The sequence below is a fragment of the Pleurodeles waltl genome, chromosome 12, assembly GCF_031143425.1.
Source record: "Pleurodeles waltl isolate 20211129_DDA chromosome 12, aPleWal1.hap1.20221129, whole genome shotgun sequence".
NCBI lineage: Eukaryota > Metazoa > Chordata > Amphibia > Caudata > Salamandridae > Pleurodeles > Pleurodeles waltl.
This window is the reverse complement of record NC_090451.1, coordinates 170,690,058-170,708,953: the sequence shown is the minus strand read 5'-3', so window position 1 is coordinate 170,708,953 and position 18,896 is coordinate 170,690,058. Positions and strand designations below refer to the sequence as shown.

At 41.9% G+C, this 18,896-nt stretch overlaps 1 protein-coding gene across 1 annotated transcript in view; it reads right to left on the bottom strand.

Annotated features, from left to right (window-relative positions):
* LOC138268296 (meckelin-like) overlaps nucleotides 1–18,896 on the bottom strand; it is a 192,224-nt gene that overhangs the window by 122,755 nt on the left and 50,573 nt on the right. The window contains exons 10-14 of the mRNA XM_069217807.1: nucleotides 17,314–17,391; nucleotides 9,733–9,798; nucleotides 8,100–8,232; nucleotides 3,888–3,999; nucleotides 2,900–2,993 (exon numbers count right to left, since the gene is read on the bottom strand). Of these exons, the coding sequence (XP_069073908.1) occupies nucleotides 2,900–2,993; nucleotides 3,888–3,999; nucleotides 8,100–8,232; nucleotides 9,733–9,798; nucleotides 17,314–17,391 (483 nt within the window). The remainder of the gene's footprint in view (nucleotides 1–2,899; nucleotides 2,994–3,887; nucleotides 4,000–8,099; nucleotides 8,233–9,732; nucleotides 9,799–17,313; nucleotides 17,392–18,896) is intronic.

Here is an 18,896-nt window from a genome sequence, read left to right as displayed (position 1 = left end):
AAGATATTTCTTAATATTTTTGCTTTATATGTTTCTCTGTTTTTCTAATTCTTTTGTACTCTAAAATGATCTTGGTTTGGAAACAACTCCCTACTTATTTGGTCTTCTCAATACAGCCTTCACTAGTGTTAGGTTGCCATCTCCTGGCCGTGGCACAATGCTATGGCTCAGGCCTGTCAAAATATTAATAGCTCACCCATATGTAACCAGTGTTAATAGTTTAAGGTAGCTTGTCCCACTGCAGACTTACCATTTATGATAACACTAATGAAGGAGAAGCCACCCGCTAGTATGTTCCATATAACTAGCTGTAAGCTGCACTGAGAGATTATTTTTTCTTCAGATGTCTAGACCCACTATGAATTTGAATCTCAAATCTAGTAAATCCAAGTGCATCTAAAATCATATCCTAAATGCCATTTAGCCTGAAACAATCACATTGAAAATCAGATTTGGACCACCGGTTTAGTTTACTGACATTTGAGACCTGAGATACTGCATGCCTAACCCATCTAAGGTGGCCTTGTATGATCCATAATGTAGCAAAAAAACATTCCACATCTTCTTTGAACCTTTTCAAAGTGCATTAGTTTCAGATCAAACCTCTTGCTATTCTGCCTGGAAGATGCCTGTGCTCAAGCTTGAAAGAGAAGCAACCCAAACATCAGTATTATGGGCGAAGAGATGGCTTTTTAGGAAGGCTGGAGTTTCTGTGACAGAACGTGTTAAGTCACACTTGGTTCTTGTCATCTGCAGTGCCTTCCCAGACCAATATTATCTATTACTTAACAACAATGCCTTGAAGTGGGCTAGTTAGAGTTGTTGTTAGTGGGTGCTGTTAGGGTGAGAGGAAGGAGCTTCTTAGCAATTGATTTGTCCACTGTCATCATGGATTAGTAAAAACTGAAGGCATGCATGGAGTATTTCAGTGCAACTGGCAGAGGATTTACATTACTGAAGTAAAGGGATTTGGTGTGCCAGTTTTACAGGTTGGTCTAACATCACCCACCACTGCTGTACTATTTTCCATTTTTTTTGCAGTCATAGGAGATGCCTTCATGGTTGCTGCAAGGAGACCTTTTAGTGCTGTGCCCAGGACTTATTCCAGGAGTAGGGGAGCCCATTTCCCATCCTGAAGGATATTTGAAACTCTCACGTTTGATTAACTATTCACAGGAAGAAGCTAGCTACAAGCAGCTAAACGCAGAGGGACAGCAAATGTCCTGGACGCAGGAGCCAGTGCAGATCACAGTGAACCCTGAATAAAATGCACTCTGAGCTGTAAATCTGTCCTAAATGACATAGATTAGGTCCTCTGAAGGGCCCTTTGAAGCCTAAATTAGTTTCCTGCTGATCTGTGAGGTGCTGGGAATGAAGGTGCAGACTCATGTGGATTTGGAGAGCCACTCAACCATTGCCCAAGATGACTGAGCACTGTGGAACCCGTCCTAGACTGCCTGAAGACTAAAAACTCATTGTACATTTCATAGAATGTTCAAATCAGAAGCAGTGAGCATCAAATGAAGGTAACTGATTTTGCTCTAGTCCTGGCCTGGTTGAAACTTCCTTCGTCTGTTTGCGATTTCAATGTACTGCTGCTCCTTGTTGGATGTTTGTGATAAAGTGTTACTTCACTTATCAAAATTCCCATTTTGCTAATAGTTTCAGTAATATTGTTTTTGCTTTTGATATGACAATCCTTCTCCTATCATTTATTGTTTTTTGATAAGCAAAAGGCTTATCATTTTAGCTAAACTGAGTTCAAAACCTTACATTCTATATTTCTTACTGTATTGTTTTTGAATGTGGCCTTACACATAAAACCTCACACATTGTCATTGCTCTGCCCAACCAACCATAGTTGAGCCATGGAACCCTATAAGATACTCATTTACCTTTGAAACTGGATTGCAAGTCATAGCTCATCAGGCCACCATACCACTTGCAAGCTGGTGATAGGAATCTCAATGACATTCGCCCATTATACCACTGAGGATCTAGCATGTATACTTTCCCACAAATGCTAACACACACATAATTTCCACTTAAGAGTCCGCATTGGAGTTATCTGTCCAGGTTTCTAAAAGCCTCTTGCTCCTTTTGGCTTTCTAAGAGATTACATCTTCTTTTTAAAGACATTACCTAACTTCAAATTGTAAGAATACGTACTGTAAATAATGAACTAAAAACTCACCTCTTCAGACTGAAGTATGACGGGTGGCACACCAACTTTCGATGTGACAATTTTTTCTGGCATCGAAACACATTATCATACCTTTCACCATGATTCTTTGCTGTCCTGGCAGATGCTCAAGATTAGCTTGCACCAGCCATTACCCAACTGGCTGTTCTACTGAAATATATGGTTTCTTCATCAGGGCTTTAATGAGTTGCAACCTTTGTCAAGGATGTAAGGAAGGCATACTCGAGGTGCCTGGATTAATTCCATGGATCTTGCTTAATGTTACACCTGGCACATCCCCAGCCTGATGGATTTTACAACACCTATCTTCCAGTGCAAGTCCTAGAACCACAGCAACTCTATACGTCACTCTTATCACAGCTACACTGCACCTGTATCTACAAAACCTCTTGTAGAGGATTGTGGGATAACTGCCAAGTGTACACATGAGCTCACAAAAAACGTTAAAGAAATAAATCACTAGGGGTACATAGTGAGCTGATTTAAGGATCAATAGGTATAACGAGGTGCATTGTAGAAGGACGTTTATTTTGCTCAAAAAAGTATATTTGGAGGTTGGCTAGCAGTCAGTCAATACCTTCTCAAAGTAAATGGTTGCATAAAGTATTAGACCCTACTTCATGGAATCCTTTCGTTTGTGTACCTTTGACTCACTAAACAGCTGCAACAGAAAGACTGTTGCCATCCTGAACTTACCTGAGCCGAGGTGTTGTTATTCACTTTTTCATAGTTCACAGACAGCATGAAAGGAGGATCAGTTCTTGTGGTGGTTGGCATGGGCAAGTAGATGCTGTATAAATGAATAGCAGTTAATAAAATTGTAATAAAACAGAATTACCATGGTATATATGCTGCAGACCAATAGGGTTCAGCATTGGTGGAACAAGTCACCAAAACAAAGATCTGGAGTTTAGGATTTAAGGCATTTTAGAAAAATATTGCTTGTCTTAGAATACAGAGCTTGTGGAGAGTATCTCATGAGCATGGTCTGCTGACGGTAATTCTCTATAAACACCCCATTCAGGATATGGGCACATTTGTGACAAAGGGTGGCGGTATCAGAGTTGGCAGACAGGAACTATCCTTAAACCACAGTTCTTTAAAGAAGCATTGTGAGTGGTTTACTTCCCACCGTTTTCATTCTAAGTCACACGCTGAAGAGAATTTTAGACAATTTCATCACAGTTTCACCTAAACAGGGAACACAGTACCCACAGAGGTTTGGCTAATGGCGGGAGAATAAGTGGAATGCACATGGGAAGCAACGAGATGCCTACTTACATTAGGAAGAGGGAGCATGTGTGCACGCGCACAGACCTAGAGCAGAGGGTTATCTGATACCATAGTGAATCAGGTGCAAGGAAGCATAGATATTTAGGTAGTGACTATAAGTAAAAGAAGTGCGCACAAAGAGAGCAAAGGGCCGACTAATATACAACAAGCAAGCACAGTGCAACGGAGAACAAGAACTTTAAAAATGCTCAGCACGGTGGGAGAGCAGAGTCACAGCTACAGAATTTAGCACGTGTGTTAGAACAGGAAGTGTAGAGGTGGCTGATATGTAGCTCACAATGATCAGACAGTGGACCAGAAAAAAACTCAGAGTGAGTGAAGTAAAAACTCCAGTGCTATTACCACATTCATTGAAACAGGTTGTGGTCCTCTTTCTTTCTAGACCTCTTACCTTAGGACTAGGCTTGTTGCAATGGTAACTGTTGTTGGCGGGTTGTTCAAATTTCCTGTCCTTCCTGAAATTCCATCAACTAAAAAGAACCTTGTCACAGCTTGTCTTCCAGCTGAAAGTAACATGTATTTATTTATTTAGATATTTGTTTATTGACAGCTTGAGCATTTTGAAATGGTGAATACAAAAACATTGTTGGTACAAAGGACAAAAGCAAATGATTGACATAAAGCAACAGAAAATATAAGCAGTAGCCAAGACCAAGAGAGACACTGCTATTTATCAGTCTACAGTGAAGAGGGACAATGTACAGGTGAGCCTAAGTCAAACCTACATTATACTCCACGGAAAAGATAAATCAGGGCACACTGTGGTAGCATCCCCTGCAGCCCAAAAGACAAACTCATAACAAGGCTACCTTGGTGGACTCCAAACCGGGTCACACCTGAGGATATTTGTCTCAAACACCAGGTGCCAGTGATAAATTGTAATGTTTTGACTCTTAGAAACCTTTTTGACAAACTCTCACCTACCAACCTAGCAGGCATGCTTCATCATGTTCATCACATTTGCCCCACTGTTTTGGAGGGGAGTGAACAGTCTTCCTGTCTGAATAACAGTAAGCTCTTAGATTTAGATGGTATAAGAGCTCAATGTCATCCAGACAAAATGCCTGTTTGCCCCCCTTTAAAACTGTCAGGCAAACATGACAAACATGATGATGAAGCCTGCTATATAGGTTAGTGGATGAGAGTTTGTCAATTTTTTAAAAACATTCCAGACATTATGATTTATCACGGGCACCTAGTTATTGAGGAAAATATCCCTGGGTGCAACTCAACCGATATCCCACCGTGGTAGCCTTGTTATGAGGGAGGATTAATCTATGCATTACACATTTTAAAGCAATCAATGGCAGGTATTGAACATTCATTTTCTTCATATTTCTGGTGCATATAATTTCCCGTATATTAACTCTGTTGGATGCTACAACATCATTGTGAGTCACCATCAAATTTCAAAGATCTCCCCATACAAATGTCAATGATACCATATATAATAGATCTTGTTATGATGAAAGTGAAATCGCATGAAAACTAGTGATACACATTGATATGGGCTGTACAGACTTCTAACACATTTGTTTGACATCCAATACACTTTAACTGCATAAACATTAATACAAGTGTATCATATTTATGACCAGGAGATAGTGGAGCTGGAATTAACAATATTAGCCAATGTCTTGCCATCTAAATCTGGCCGCTATGATATAATGCCCCAAAAAACATGGGGAGCATCTGTGTTGTCCCAAAAATACTGAGTCTTTTTGTGCTGGTTATCCCCGATTCTCAAGATAATTCTTCTCAGATTTACCACCTTCTCTGAGCAGGTGGTAAGTCTGAGTTGGTGAACAGAGAGGGAGGCGTGGTAGGGAGGGTGAGGGCAGTCACGGTACGGTCTGATGTAGCTGGAGGAGCATTGCATACCCTCCACAACATGCTACTGCAGTGTGTCAGGTACTGCTGGACTGAGGCTCTGCTGCCTGCATAAGAACTCTGGTCCCAGTTGTTTTACCAGTTATACTTTGCCCTAATATTTTTATATTTCTGAAAGAAGACACATCCTTAGCAGAATTTAGGCTTGAAATTATTGATTAGTTCCAATTTTGAGGTCAAGCATAACATACAAAGTAGGTTATAATGCAATACTGTTGGCCCTATAGTTCGTGATGCTGACTGGGATGGTAATTTACCCTAAAATGTTCTAGTGATAATACTTAATATTGAGGCACATGTTCAGGGACCTAAAGTTTCTTTTTGGAACCACAGTTTGTTCTGTCAAAGGCCAGGTTTGCTGAGTACTAAGGCTGCCTAGCTTTGATTCCACCTCATGCCTCTTTTTCCCCAACATCCTACACTCCATGTCCCTTTGTTGCAGTCTTCCGTGCTCTTGTTTATCACTTCTTTCTCCCCTTTGTTACATATTTTCTAATTTTCAATTTTTTCCCTTTTCTCACTTACTCCAGATCAAAGTCTGCGATTAAAAAATAAGTGCCAGTGTACAGCACCTGGTACGACATTTAAGCAATGCAGTCAGGCAGAAGGATGAGCATGTGTTTGACCACACAACTTACAGCCAAGGAATTCTGCTGGCCACCTTGCCACCACAGGCTACTTTCCAATTTTTTTTATTTTTATTTTTTACAAATTATTTTCTACGCACTCATAATACCTATCCACATCAGGACCTTCTCAAAGCCTAGGTATAAATACATAGACAACCAACACATTTGTAACTGCCTGTTGATTTCTTCAGACTTTCCAGAACATCTAAGTACCTGTTTAAACAACCTTTAAATTATGAACCACCATAATTAATCCATATTTAGCAAAGAATGTGCTTAATTGAGTTACAGACAAGTTTATTTTACTATTGTCTTTGATGATCCATCAGGGTATTCATTATTTGTGTTTGAAAAATGCCTAGCCAGATCCTTGAGATAACGAAGACCCTGGGGTGAAGTGGAAGAGATTTTCAAGGCCAAGTATTCTGCTTGGAATGGCCATCTGCTGTTCTCCCCACTGGGCCAGTGAAAAGATTTGAAGTGGGCCCCACTGGTGGCTGCTTCTGTTTTTGCCAGGAACCATGAGCATCGGATTTTAAGTATAATAAAAACCCAGTGCTTCAGGGAAACACAAAAATGACATGTCATTTGGTGCCATTCATGGGTATGGCCATTTATAAAACAAAATATGTTGTAGGAGTGCAGGGTCCTGAAAAGTGTGAGGCCTCAGTGACTAAGCCCCCAGTGCTCATTGTTAAGACAACCCTGTTGTCTGCTAGAGTGAAAAGGATATGTATTTCGATTATGCTTCACAGTTCATAAGCGCTTTTCCTCCTTAACATCCAGAGAAAACAATTTCTTGGCAGGAGCTTAATGTTGCAACAATTAAGATAGTCACCTTAGGATTCATTCCTACTGATAAAGAAATGGTTCTAACTCTCCCCTAGCAGTATAAGCAGCTCCAAGTGGGTTCCACAAAGTTAGCTCCGGCCACATCTGTGTGGGCACACTGAGCAGAGGACCTTGTTGTCCCTCACATAGGCTGGAAAATAGGCTCTTAGTGTGCATTGTGACTTCTCGTCACCACTATAGTCACTACTCAGCTTCTTTATATATTTTTTTATAGTGCATAATTCCAAATGGAAGCTTATCAGATACATTTCGAGAGAGGTGCCAATCCAAAATGCTGGCACTAACCAAAACCTGAACTGAAGGTTTCCGAGATGTGAAGTGTAAACAGGCAACCAAGAAAGGACTCAATTATTAATTCCTTGTTCCAGTGGTGATTTGTTCCAGGTTCTATCAAGGAAGCAAGATTCAAGAGATCAATGGTTAACCTCATGGTAATCAGTTGTCTTACAGTTGATGCCCATTGAGGGAAGGGGGTTGGTAGTTATAAATAATAGTTATTCTGCACTTTCTTTCCAAAAGTAATTGAGCATGCCCTGACATTTGCTGAACTCAATTGCCAAGGGGATGTTCTGGATGGCTCTCTTGTTTATGTTGCCTTTCCGTTTACAGGTGAGAGTGTTCATACAATCAGTTGGAACCTGAAGCACTTCAAGATCAACACACGAACACACACACACCTGCTTTTATAAAAGCCTCCTCAAAAACCCTCTATACTGGAATTTATATTTAGTATTTTGAAACATTTCCTCCACGTTTTGTATAACTTTTAACAAATGTTTTCTTCTAATTGTACGTTTGTGTGTAAGGTGTCGTTGTGTCGAAACACTTGAAACTGCTTTGATTTGTGTAATTTCCTGTGAAGTTTATATCATTGAACATGAATGCAATGAATGACAACCTAAATCTCTGAAACTGTGAATTACATGACTTGTATTATGACAGGGCAAAGGGCTTCTTAAGTTATGTTTTAAAAGTCTTTCCCATTGTGTCCAGACACTTGCTGCTGCTTTGAACTGGGCATTTGCCGTTGTCACCCCATCACAAAGAAGCCAAGGGCAGACTTTCGCTCTTGTAATCACTGAGGATGCATGCAGTGCAAGCCACCAAACTTTAGAACTGTGAAACTTTAGATCACACCCCATGCAGGAGTGTGGCTGCTACCATGCCATTGTCACCATAGGCGTACACAAGACAATAAGGGGACATAGCTTGAGAGATCAGAGTAATCTTACATTGTGTGTTCGTGTTCTGTACCGGAATGGGCCACAACAGGGGCGTGCCACTGCTGCCCGCATACTGTAGGTACGGCTGATAGAACACAGGCTCTGGGAATCGCTGCAGCAAGCTGGACACCGCTATTGTACACTGTGGAAAAAGGAAGATCACTGTGAGCACCATTTAAAGCGCCTCTAACACCCCAACACAATCACTAAAGTAGGCTTCCCATGCACAGGTTAAGGCTTAAAAAACACAGGTAATATAGCCACAATTGCTTCGCATTTTACACCTCTTCCCAATGCATTGGGTGAAGGTATTATATATTGAGACCGGAATGGCTATGTAAACAGTGTACTTTAAACAATGCTTAATTTGTAAAAGAATAAGTGCCAGGGCCCTAAGTTTTTCTCAAATGTACGCCACTGCCACTGCCGGGTGTCAGGGTTGCTGAATACCAAGTCTGTGCAATCTTGATCCCACTTCAAGTCATTTTCATGCACTCCCTGACCCTTCATCTCATTCTTGCAGGTTGTTTCTCATCCCTGCTGTCTACGTTTGTCACTGTTTTCCCACCACAATCTAACTCTGCCGCACCCTCACTTTCCTGCCTTTGTCTCTCTTGTTATGGGTCCAAGCCTGATGATGAAAAGAAAGTCCTGGTAGACCCCACCTGCAACCGCCAGCGCAACTTAAGCGCAGAGTTTAAATCAACTCAACATTTGTTAAAGAACTAAAAGCATTTTTACTTTGTGTTTCAGTCTTTTTATTAATGCTTACAGCATTACAATGTGTTCAATAATTTAGGGGAATAATTTCAATAGTAAAAAAGCTTTCACTTTCTTCATATGTCATTTTCAACCACTTTTGGTAATTATAATTGTTTCTACTGGGAATGTACAGTAAGACTTCAATTCAAGTAGGAAAAGCTCCCATGCTCCAAGCACCAGTCGCCTCTTAAAGAGCGACCCTTTTCTGTGAAGCAATACATTTGCACTCTCTCTAACCATTTACGGGGCTCCATCGCTTGATAACTGGATTTGCACTACACAAACATCCTACAAATATTCATACATACATATAAACCGGTCCTAGCTTTCTTCCCATGATAAAACATCAAAAGATGTGTAAAGTTGGCAGCGTGGAATGCAAACAAAATCGTAATAGTATTTAAACATCGGTCCTAAGGAGTCTCTCACAGGTTAAGTATAGCCACAACCCCGGTCCTCATGTCACTTTTCCCAGATATTCTCTCTCAACTCCATTCTGAAATCACAGATTTTGCCCTCAGTCTAATAAGGTATCGACTTACAGTTTTCACATCTCTTTGCATACAATTCAGCAGCTCCTTAGATGTTATCATTATACCAGAGCTTAGATCAGGGAAGAGAAAACCTTTTTTATCATTAACTGTAACTTCACGGCATTCACTCTCAACATCTTCTCCGTGTGGCCCTCATCTTCAAGAGTAACTAATATTGTACGAAAATGATTCCCCACTTTTCAGAAACGTCCATCTTGTGTTTCCCCCCATTTTCTGTTACTTAACAGTGACAGACATTATTCAAGGAGCTGTTAGCTTTGGAAAACTAAATTGAGTTATCACCAGTATAAACTCTCAAGAGGAACATATACATTAGCAGTACTCACCGACTGATTGTAAGATGTCCCAAATGTATACGCTGCATTCAAAGTGCTCTGAGTGTCAGGGCACAGCTGATGAAGGAAGGCAACATGGAAAACACTTGTCAATTATTATAATTCAAATACACACTCTGCTATTGAACCACACTCTTGTTGCCCTCTTCTTGGCTATATCGGTGATGTGCTCAAGGGTCCTGGGGTTCAACTAGGGAAACTGAACAAGCAGTGGCAAAGCCAATAGGCCTTGCCTATGTGAGCTATTGTCTTTGCCAATGTGTTTTAGCCATGTTGAACACCAGATTGGCTGCTACTGAGCATGGCTAAAACTTAGTGGCATAGAGGAGAGTGCATGGAATGTCAAAGGGGAATGGGGAAGAGTAGAGTACTGTAGAGTGGACTAGCAGAGAGTGTTGTGTGTTGGAGTAGCATAGTGTGGAGTCACGAACAGTGGCAAACACTGGAGTGGCAGAGTAGAATGGACTGGTTTAGTTAGAGTGCATTAGAGATTGCAGAGTGCAGTGGCATTGAATTCAGTAGCGTACAATGCAGCACCATAGAATGCAGTGATGCAGATTCGAGTGGTGCATAGTAGAAAGCAGCAGTGCATAGTGGAGTGCAGTGATGCAGATGAGTGGCACAGAGTGGAGTTGAGCGGTATAGAGTGCAGTGGTGTAGAGTAGTGCAGAGCAGAGTAGCAGAGAGTGGTGCAAAGTAGAGTCGAGTGGCATAGAGTGCAATAGCATAGACTACAGTGGCATGAGTGGTGCAGAGTAGAGTCACGTAGCATAGATTGGTGCAGAGTAGAGTAGCATAGAGTGGTACAGAGTTGAGTGGCATGGTATGCAGTGGTGTAGAGCAGCATAGAGTGGCCATCGAGTGCAGTGGCATTGGGTAGATTAATGTAGAGTGGAGTATTGCACAGTGGAGTGGTTTAGAGTTCAGTGGCAAAAAGTGCAGTTTTGCAGCGTAGTGTGTTAGAGTGCAGTGGTATAGAATGGCGTAGAGAGCAGTGGCACAGAGTACAGTGATGCAGAATAGAATGCAGTGGCGTAGAGTGCAGTTGTGTAGAGTGCATTGGGGTTGAGTGCAGTGGTTAAGAGAAGAGTGGCATAGAGTGCAGTAGCATAGAGTGGGAGTGGCCCAGTGTGGAGTACAGAGGCATAGAATACAGTGGCATAAAGTAGATTGCTTCAGAGTTGAGTGGTGCAGGATAAAGTGCAGTTGCATACAGTGACAGAGTGTAATGGTGTTGAGAGCAGTGGCTGGAGTGGTGCACAGTGGACTACAGTGGGGTAGACTGAAGTGGTGTAGAGTATATTGCTTCAGAGTACAGTGTCATTGAGTGTAATGGTGTAGAGTGCAGTGGAGCAGAGTAGATTAGAGTGGCCTAAATTGGATTTGAGTAGAGTGCAGGGGCATAGAGTTGAGTGTTACAGAGTTAAGTGCATTGACAGAGTGTAGTGGCATAGAGTGCGGTGTTGCAGAGTGGTGTAAAGTTGTGCAGAGTAGACTGGTGTAGCCTAGACTGGAGTGGTGTAGGGTGCAGTTGCAATGAGTGCAGTGGTGTAGACCAGAGTGGAGAAGGTTGCATCACTGGCATAGAGTAGAGTGGTACAGGATAGAAAGGCTAGCATGAAGTGACATACAGTGGAGTGGTGCAGAGTGCAGTGGTGTGGGGTGGTGCAAAGTAGAGTGGAGTGGCGTTGAAATGACCATTACAATTGCACAACACAACAGTTTTACTAATAAAACTATACAGTGCACAGACAAAAATGTGTGGAATTTGTATCACCTAGTGTAATGATTTGTTTTGATCATATTAAAGTATTTGTTTCCAACACACTTCAGGAATAACAACAAATGTGCTTCATTTGTGTTCCTAATTCTGATATAATCTGAAATTCTTACAGTTCATTTAAATGTTGTTGAGTGCTACCAGAAAACACTCTTTCCTGACCTCAGTATCCAGCAAGATTGCCACAAAAATCCTCCCACTTCGTAGTCAGAGAAAGAAAAGTAAGCAAACGTCCTATGATGACAGTGCTTTACAATTGACCTTGATCCACAGCAAATGTTACAAAATAAGAACAAGGCTAGTTCACAGAAAGGAGCACTCCGAATGATACTGTAAATAAGGTTTGGGCAAGGGAAGGTACAAACTCAAGCTGAACCGGCTAAAACCAATAAAGCCAGTAAACGGAAAGCAAGAAAATGTGAGGTACAACGCCAATGGCAAGCACAGACAGAATGCATTCATAGTTTAGCTTTCTGAATGTCCCGAAAATATCTTTAGCAAACCAGACAGCTGCACTGTCTGGTAGGCTTGTACAAGACAGCGCCTTTGCTCCATCTGTTCCTTTTGTGCTCAGTTGTCTGTGTAAATGTCTGTGACCAGGTATAAATGTCAAGCATTCATTTTTTCATGCAACAAAAGTAAGTAAGTTAAATACCTGAAATGACCACAACATCACAAAGTAGCACCATGTCATGTTTGACACCTTTAGATCCTGAGGCAAGACTTTGGGCCTGATTTAGAGTTTGGCAGATGGGTTATTCCGTCACAAATGTGATGGATACCCTGTCCGCCATATTGCAATCTCCATAGGCTAATGTTTGTGATGGCGTAACAGTCTCCGCCAAACTCTAAATCAGGCCTTTTATTTTTAAATCACTGGCTTTTCCAAAAAGAAGATAAACTTCTGGTCCTCCTGAGGTTACTGGGCTGACTGTATCAAAATATTTCACAGGGAATGAACCAAACACAGGAGAAGGTTTTATAAGCACACATCCTGAAGTCATGTATTTCGAGGTCCTCTTATATGTGACATTGAAAATAAAGGAGAAGTGAAATAAAACTTTTGCCAGGATCACACAATTTGGTGAAGTGGGGAAGCCGGGATTGAATCCATGTTTTACTGGTTTCACACTGTGCAATTCAGTCACTAGATGTACATTCTTCACTACCCCTACAATCACCCCTGCTATCCCACCAAACTGCCATCCTGCTGCCATCAGTGTGGCCCTCTGTCACACCACTGACCAAACTCTGTATCCACTCTGAAAATATTTGTGAGTACCCATGGCATAGAGTGGAGTGGCATGGAGTGTCAGAGGGGAGTGGCGTAGAGTTGAGTAGCAGAGTGGAGCATAGTGTCATAGAAAAGAGTGGAGTAAAGTGGCATGGAGTGGCTCAGAGGGAGTGTTGGATAGTGGCACAGAGTGAAATAAAGTCTTGTAGAGTGGAGTGTCAGAGTGGAGTGGAGGGGTGTAGAGTGGAGGGACTTAGAGTAGAGGGGCACACAGTGGTGTAAAGTGTTTTAGAGTAGAGTGGAGTGGTGTACAGTAGAGTCCTGTAGAGTTGGGTGAAGTAATTTGGAGTGGCACAGCAAAGAGTGGGGTGAAATGTCAGAATGGAGTGGCATGGAGTGTCATAGATAGGAGTGGCTTAGAGTGTCATAGATTGGAGTAGCATAGAAAGGAGTAGTGGAGTGGCATAGAAAGGAGTAGTGGAGCTGGGTGTCACAGAACAGAGTGAAGGAAAGTGGCATGGAGTGGTGTAGAGGGAGTTGTGTAGAGCGAAGTAGATTGTCAGAGTAGGTGTTGTAGAGAGGAATGGCATAAAGTAGAGTGGAAAGGCATAGAGTGGAGTGGCATACAGTGATGTGTAGTGTCTTAGAGTGGAGTGGTGTGGAGTATCATAGAGTGGAGTGACGTGTCAGAGTAGAATGGCATGTCGTAGAGTGATGTCTTGTAGAGTGTAGGGGGCGTGTCATGGAGTGGCATGTCATAGAGTGGAGTGATAGAGTAGAGTGGAATTGAGTGGAGTTGCACCGAGTGGTGTGGAGTGGTGCAGTGTGGAGTGCAGTGGTGTAGAGTGGAGTGGCCCGGAGTGCCATAAAGTACAGTGCTACAGAATGAAGTAGAGTGGTGTAGGGTGCAGTGGCATACAGTAGTTTGTTTCAGAGTAGAGTGAAGTGACCTCGAGTGGAGTGGTGCAGGGTGGAGTGGAGTGGTACAGGATAGAGTGGAGTGGCGTAGAGTAGAGTGGCATAGAGTGCAGCGGTGCAGAATAGATTAAAGTGGATTGGCACAGCGTACAGTGATGTAGAGTGTAATGGCATAAAGTGGTGCAGAGAAGAGTGAAGTGGCATAGAGTGCAGTGGCATACAGTAGAGTCTTGCAGAGTATAGTGAAGTACAGTGCAGTAGTGCAGAGTACATTGGCCTAGAGTGCTGTGGTGTAGAGTGCATTGGTTTTGAGTAAAGTGGTGTAGAGTGCACTGGCATAGAGTGCAGTGGTGTAGAATGTGTTTTTTTAGAGCAGAGTGATATAGAGTGTACTGGTGTGGAGTAAAGTGGTGTAGAGTGCACTGGCATAGAGTGCAGTGGTGTAGAATGTGTTTTTTTAGAGCAGAGTGATATAGAGTGTACTGGTGTGGAGTATAGTGGCATAGAGTAGACAACATTGCGGTTGAGTTTTGTAGAGTGGAGTGGCATAGACTGGAGTGATGAAGAGTGCAGTGGTGTAGAGTAGAGTGCAATGGCACTGGGTACAGTGGTGGGATCAGAGAGAGGATTGTTTGACAGTAGAACAAAGCAGCTTAAAGTGGAGTTAGAGTCTAGTGACGCAGAGTAGAGTGGTATAGAGTGTAGTGGTGTAGAATGCATTGGCTTAGAATGCAGCAGAGTGACAAAGCAGAGTGGTGGAGAATATAATGTCAGAGTTCAGTAGTGTAGAGAAGAGTGCATTGGCATAGAGAGCAGTAGTGTAAAGTTGACTGGTGCAGAGTAGAGTACAATGATGTAAAGAGCAGTGGCATGCAGTACAGTGGTGCAGAGTAGAATAGAGTAGAGTAGAGTTCAGTGACAGAGTGCAAATGTGCAGAATAGAGTGACAGTGTGCAGTGGCGTACAGTAGAGTGCTGAAGAGTAGAGTACAGTGGCGTAGAGTGCAGTAGCTCAGAGTAGATTGGCGTACAGTACAGTGGTGTAGAATACATTGGTTTTGGGTCAAGTGGTGTAGAGTCTAGAGGCATGGAGTCCAGTGGCTAGAGTAGAGTGGCATAGAATGCAGTGGTTAGAATAGAGAGGTGTAGAGTGAAGTGGCAGAATGCAGTGGCATAGAGTAAAGTGGCATAGAGTAGAGAGGTGCAGAGTAGAGTGAAGTGGTGTGGAGTCGATACAGTCTAGTGGCATAAAGTAGATTTTTTAGAGTAGAGTGAAGTGGTGTGGTGATGGTAGAGCTGAGTTCAGTGGTGTAGAGTACAGTGACAGAGTGCAGTGGCATAGAGTGATTTGGCATAGAGTAGAGTGGTACAGAGTAGGAAGTTGTTAGAATTTGGGATTCTAGTGGGCAGAGGTTTGTACCCTCTCCAAGCAGGAACCACACTCCTAGTCAAAGTAAGTCACAAACATACCCTAAAATAATCTGTGCTCACCCCCTGGTAGCTTGGCAAAGAGCAATAAGGCTTAGTTTTAAGAAGCAGTGTGTTAAATATTTGTGCAAAAGTAAAAGAGTGAAAACACCACACAAGAAGGTACCATACCTGGTTAGAAAAGTAGAACTTAATTCATCAACCATGATGGCTCACAGGTCAGATACAGTCCCAGACAAGCAAAGGGTCCCATTCATGGAGAAAATGTTTGCCGGGAGCAAGGAGAGCATTGCTGGTGGTAGTCTGCATACATAAATTCAGGCGGGTGTCGCGGACAGGCAGACTAGGGCCTCGCCATCGTGAGTCTTTGAAGTGCGCAGAGTCCCTGCCCTTTGTGCTTTGGCTCCAAGCTTACTACAGGGGATTATGCATCTCTTTGTGTGGGATCAGGACATAGCCCACTCACATTACGTGCCAGCCATCTGACTGTGGATGGCACATCAGTCACATCTAAGCTCCCTTTGTTTGTGGCCTAGAAGTAGTGAAAAACAAATTTAAGAGTTTTTCACTACCAGGACATATAAAACTTAAAAGTACATGTTCTACTTTATAAATAGACTGCACCTTGCCCTTGGGCTGTCTAGCGCCTACCTTAGGGGTGGCATATGTATTAAAAAGGAAATTTTGGGTCTGGAAAGATTGTTAACTTGCCAGGTCAACACAGCAGTTTAAAACAGCACACACAGGTTCTGCAGCGTCAGGCCTGAGACATGTTTGAAGAACTACTGAAGTGGGTGGCACAATCAGTGTTTCTGGCCCACCAATAGCATTTAAGTTACAGGCCTGGGAACAGATAGCGACTAGGGACGTATAAGTAAATTAAATATGCCAATTGTGGATAAGCCACTGTTACCATGTTTTAAGCAGAGAGCACATGCACTTGAGCACTGGTTGGCAGTGGTAAAGTGCCCAGAGTCTTAAGGCCAACAAAAACGAGTCCAGCAAAAAAGTAGAGGGTAAAGGCAAAAAGTCTGGGGATGACCCTGCAGAAATTGACATTTCTAACAAGAGGCGTAATGTGAAGTGGCCTAGAGTGTAGAGGTTCACAGTAGACTACAGCGATGCAGAGTGTAGTGCAACAGAGTGGAGATGTGCAGAGTAGAGTGTAGTGTTGGGGAGTGGTCCACGTAAAGCAGAATGGCATAAAGTGGAGTATGTATGGCATGGTAGCACACTGCCATTAAAGACAACATATTTTCAATTGAAATGACATTCACATTTGCCCAGATGTACAGTTTTACTGATAAAAGTATACAGCCCACAAACAATAATGTGTGGAAATGTCATCGCCTAGTGTACTGATTGTTTTGATCGTATTAAAATTATTTTTTCCACCACTCTTCAGAATTACCAAAACGTGCTTTATTTGTGCTTTCCTAATTCTGATATATTCTGAAATATCTGTACAGTTCATTTAAAGACATTTAAATGTTGCTGTGTACTAGAAAAAATAACATTGTACAGCCTCCCTCCTGCACACCACCGCTAGCCAGCATGATTGGCACATAAATCCTCTCACTTCAGAGTCAGAGAAAGTAAAGTAAAAGGCAAATTCCTTCTGAAGACAGAGCCTGACATTTGACCTCTGTCTTTGAACGCACAGCAAATGTGATAAGATAAGAACAAGATGTAAAGGTCTCTTTATAGAAGGGAATGCAGTAATTAGGGTATGCCCCTTGAAAGGGTCAAACTCAAGCAGGTCAGCCTAAAACAAATAAAGCTAGGAAATAGAAGGCAAGCAAATGTGAGTTACAAACCACAGAGCCAATGGAAAGCAATGGGCAGAATGCATTCCCAGGGAAGCTTTCCGAATGTCCCCAAGATATCTTTAGCAAACTAAACAGCTGTGCTGTTCAGTAGGCGTCGACCTAAAAACTAGAACCTTCACAAAATATATTATTTTTTAATGATAATCCAAATTCATCCATTTTTTTTCTCATGAGATCATACAGATTCCATTTTCGCTTAAGATATAGCATTAAGCAAACAGAAATACCTAATATCCTGCCCATTGTCATCTGAACAATTAGAATCATCCTTCATAGTAACCATAATATGCATATTTGGCATGACCTCATGTCTTCTTCAAAAGTAGAAATGTTGTAAAATGTGAATAATTTTGTTACAAGCTCTTTTTCCTATGTCATTTGTACCTGTAGGGTTCCACCAGTTACTTCTTCCCAGCCCAGGAAGTTACCTCGGACATCATACTTAGCAACTTGAATCTTTATCTGTTGGAGAACAAAAAGTAAGTTTGTGAATAAACAACAAACTAAACAGAACTAGATGAAAAGGACAGATATAAACAAATCATTATCTGCCTGACAGTGGAAGGGATATGGTGTCTAGCATTCAAGCAAATTTTTTGATGTTTCCATTCTATAATCTACCACATATTGTTGCTAACGTATCATCAATTCAATTAGCCTATTACTGTGCAGACCGCCCCTTTTTTTACACTCCCTCAAACTTCATGCTCTGTTCTTGAGGTTCCAAAATCTGGAATCATCCCATATACAGTGCTCTGCTTCTTCTGAGCTAGGTTAATATTTATACCTATATAACTCCCCCGATAAATACTTTCTACAATCAACTTCACCATTGGTGAAGGCCAATTGAGAAAGTTTAGCCCTGAACACATTGAAGGTAAAACAAATTATTTCTATGCCCACAGGAATGCTCAGCTGACCCTTATAGGTCTGGGGACGGTAAAAGGTGTTGAATCCTTTCAATGACGGTCCAAACAACGTCTTTAGTACAGGGTATATTCAAGGGTGGGTTCATCAACCATGACAAGCCTACTTACTGGTTGTTTCAAAAAGCTAGCAAAGGATGTTTCTAGATTGTGCAAAAGGAACTTAAGTCTGATTGATGGCATGATATTATGGAGGCACCCATATGACTTTATTGATTTTAAGCCCTGCAGCGGTTCCTATTTTTTCTCTGTTCTCATAGTATAAGGCTCCACAGATTTACGATGTTATGTGGCAACCTCCTTATCAGACTACGTTGTCTTTATACTTGATGATTTCGTACTGAGTATTTGAGCATATGGCTTTTGTTGGTTGTCAGTAGGATACTGGGTAAGTTGCTTTGGGCTTTCCAACAATTCGCTGAGGGGCAAGTTTTTCATAGTGAAACATTGATTGACTAACATTTTCTATGACTTTATTGTTTTGTTTGGGAGTCCTAAGTACTGATAAAGCCTGCGGAGTGCAGCCTGTGCATCCAGGGTGTGGAAGGGAATTAGTTTTGGACTGCTCATACAGGGCGGGCCAAGACTCATTTAGAAATGATAAGTCCCAATCTCGACTGGCACAGTGGAGTTTAGAAATAAAAGAATTGAATGCTGCCCAAATAAATCTTATTGGCTATGAAGCACTGGATGGATTATTTCCATCAGGAACTTTCTGGTTGTCTTAAGCATCCATTCACAGGTAATCTTTGTACATTATTCGACCGGGTGCTGCATTTATCTTGTTGCAATGAGGCTGAGGGCAAATAAATTATATTAATAGTTTCTGAAGTAGCACATTAATTCTAAATGCAGAGAAAACAAGCCTGAATCATTGTGAGAAGTTTGCTAGCAACGACGTCCATGAATATGATCATTAAAGACATGGTCCTGTTTCTTTCCATGCTGAACTGATTTACCATTAGCTTTTAGGGAATTACGTTTAGGCCCTGATTACAAATTGTTTGGGGTTAGGTTTACAGGTGAAAGTTTGCTCTACAC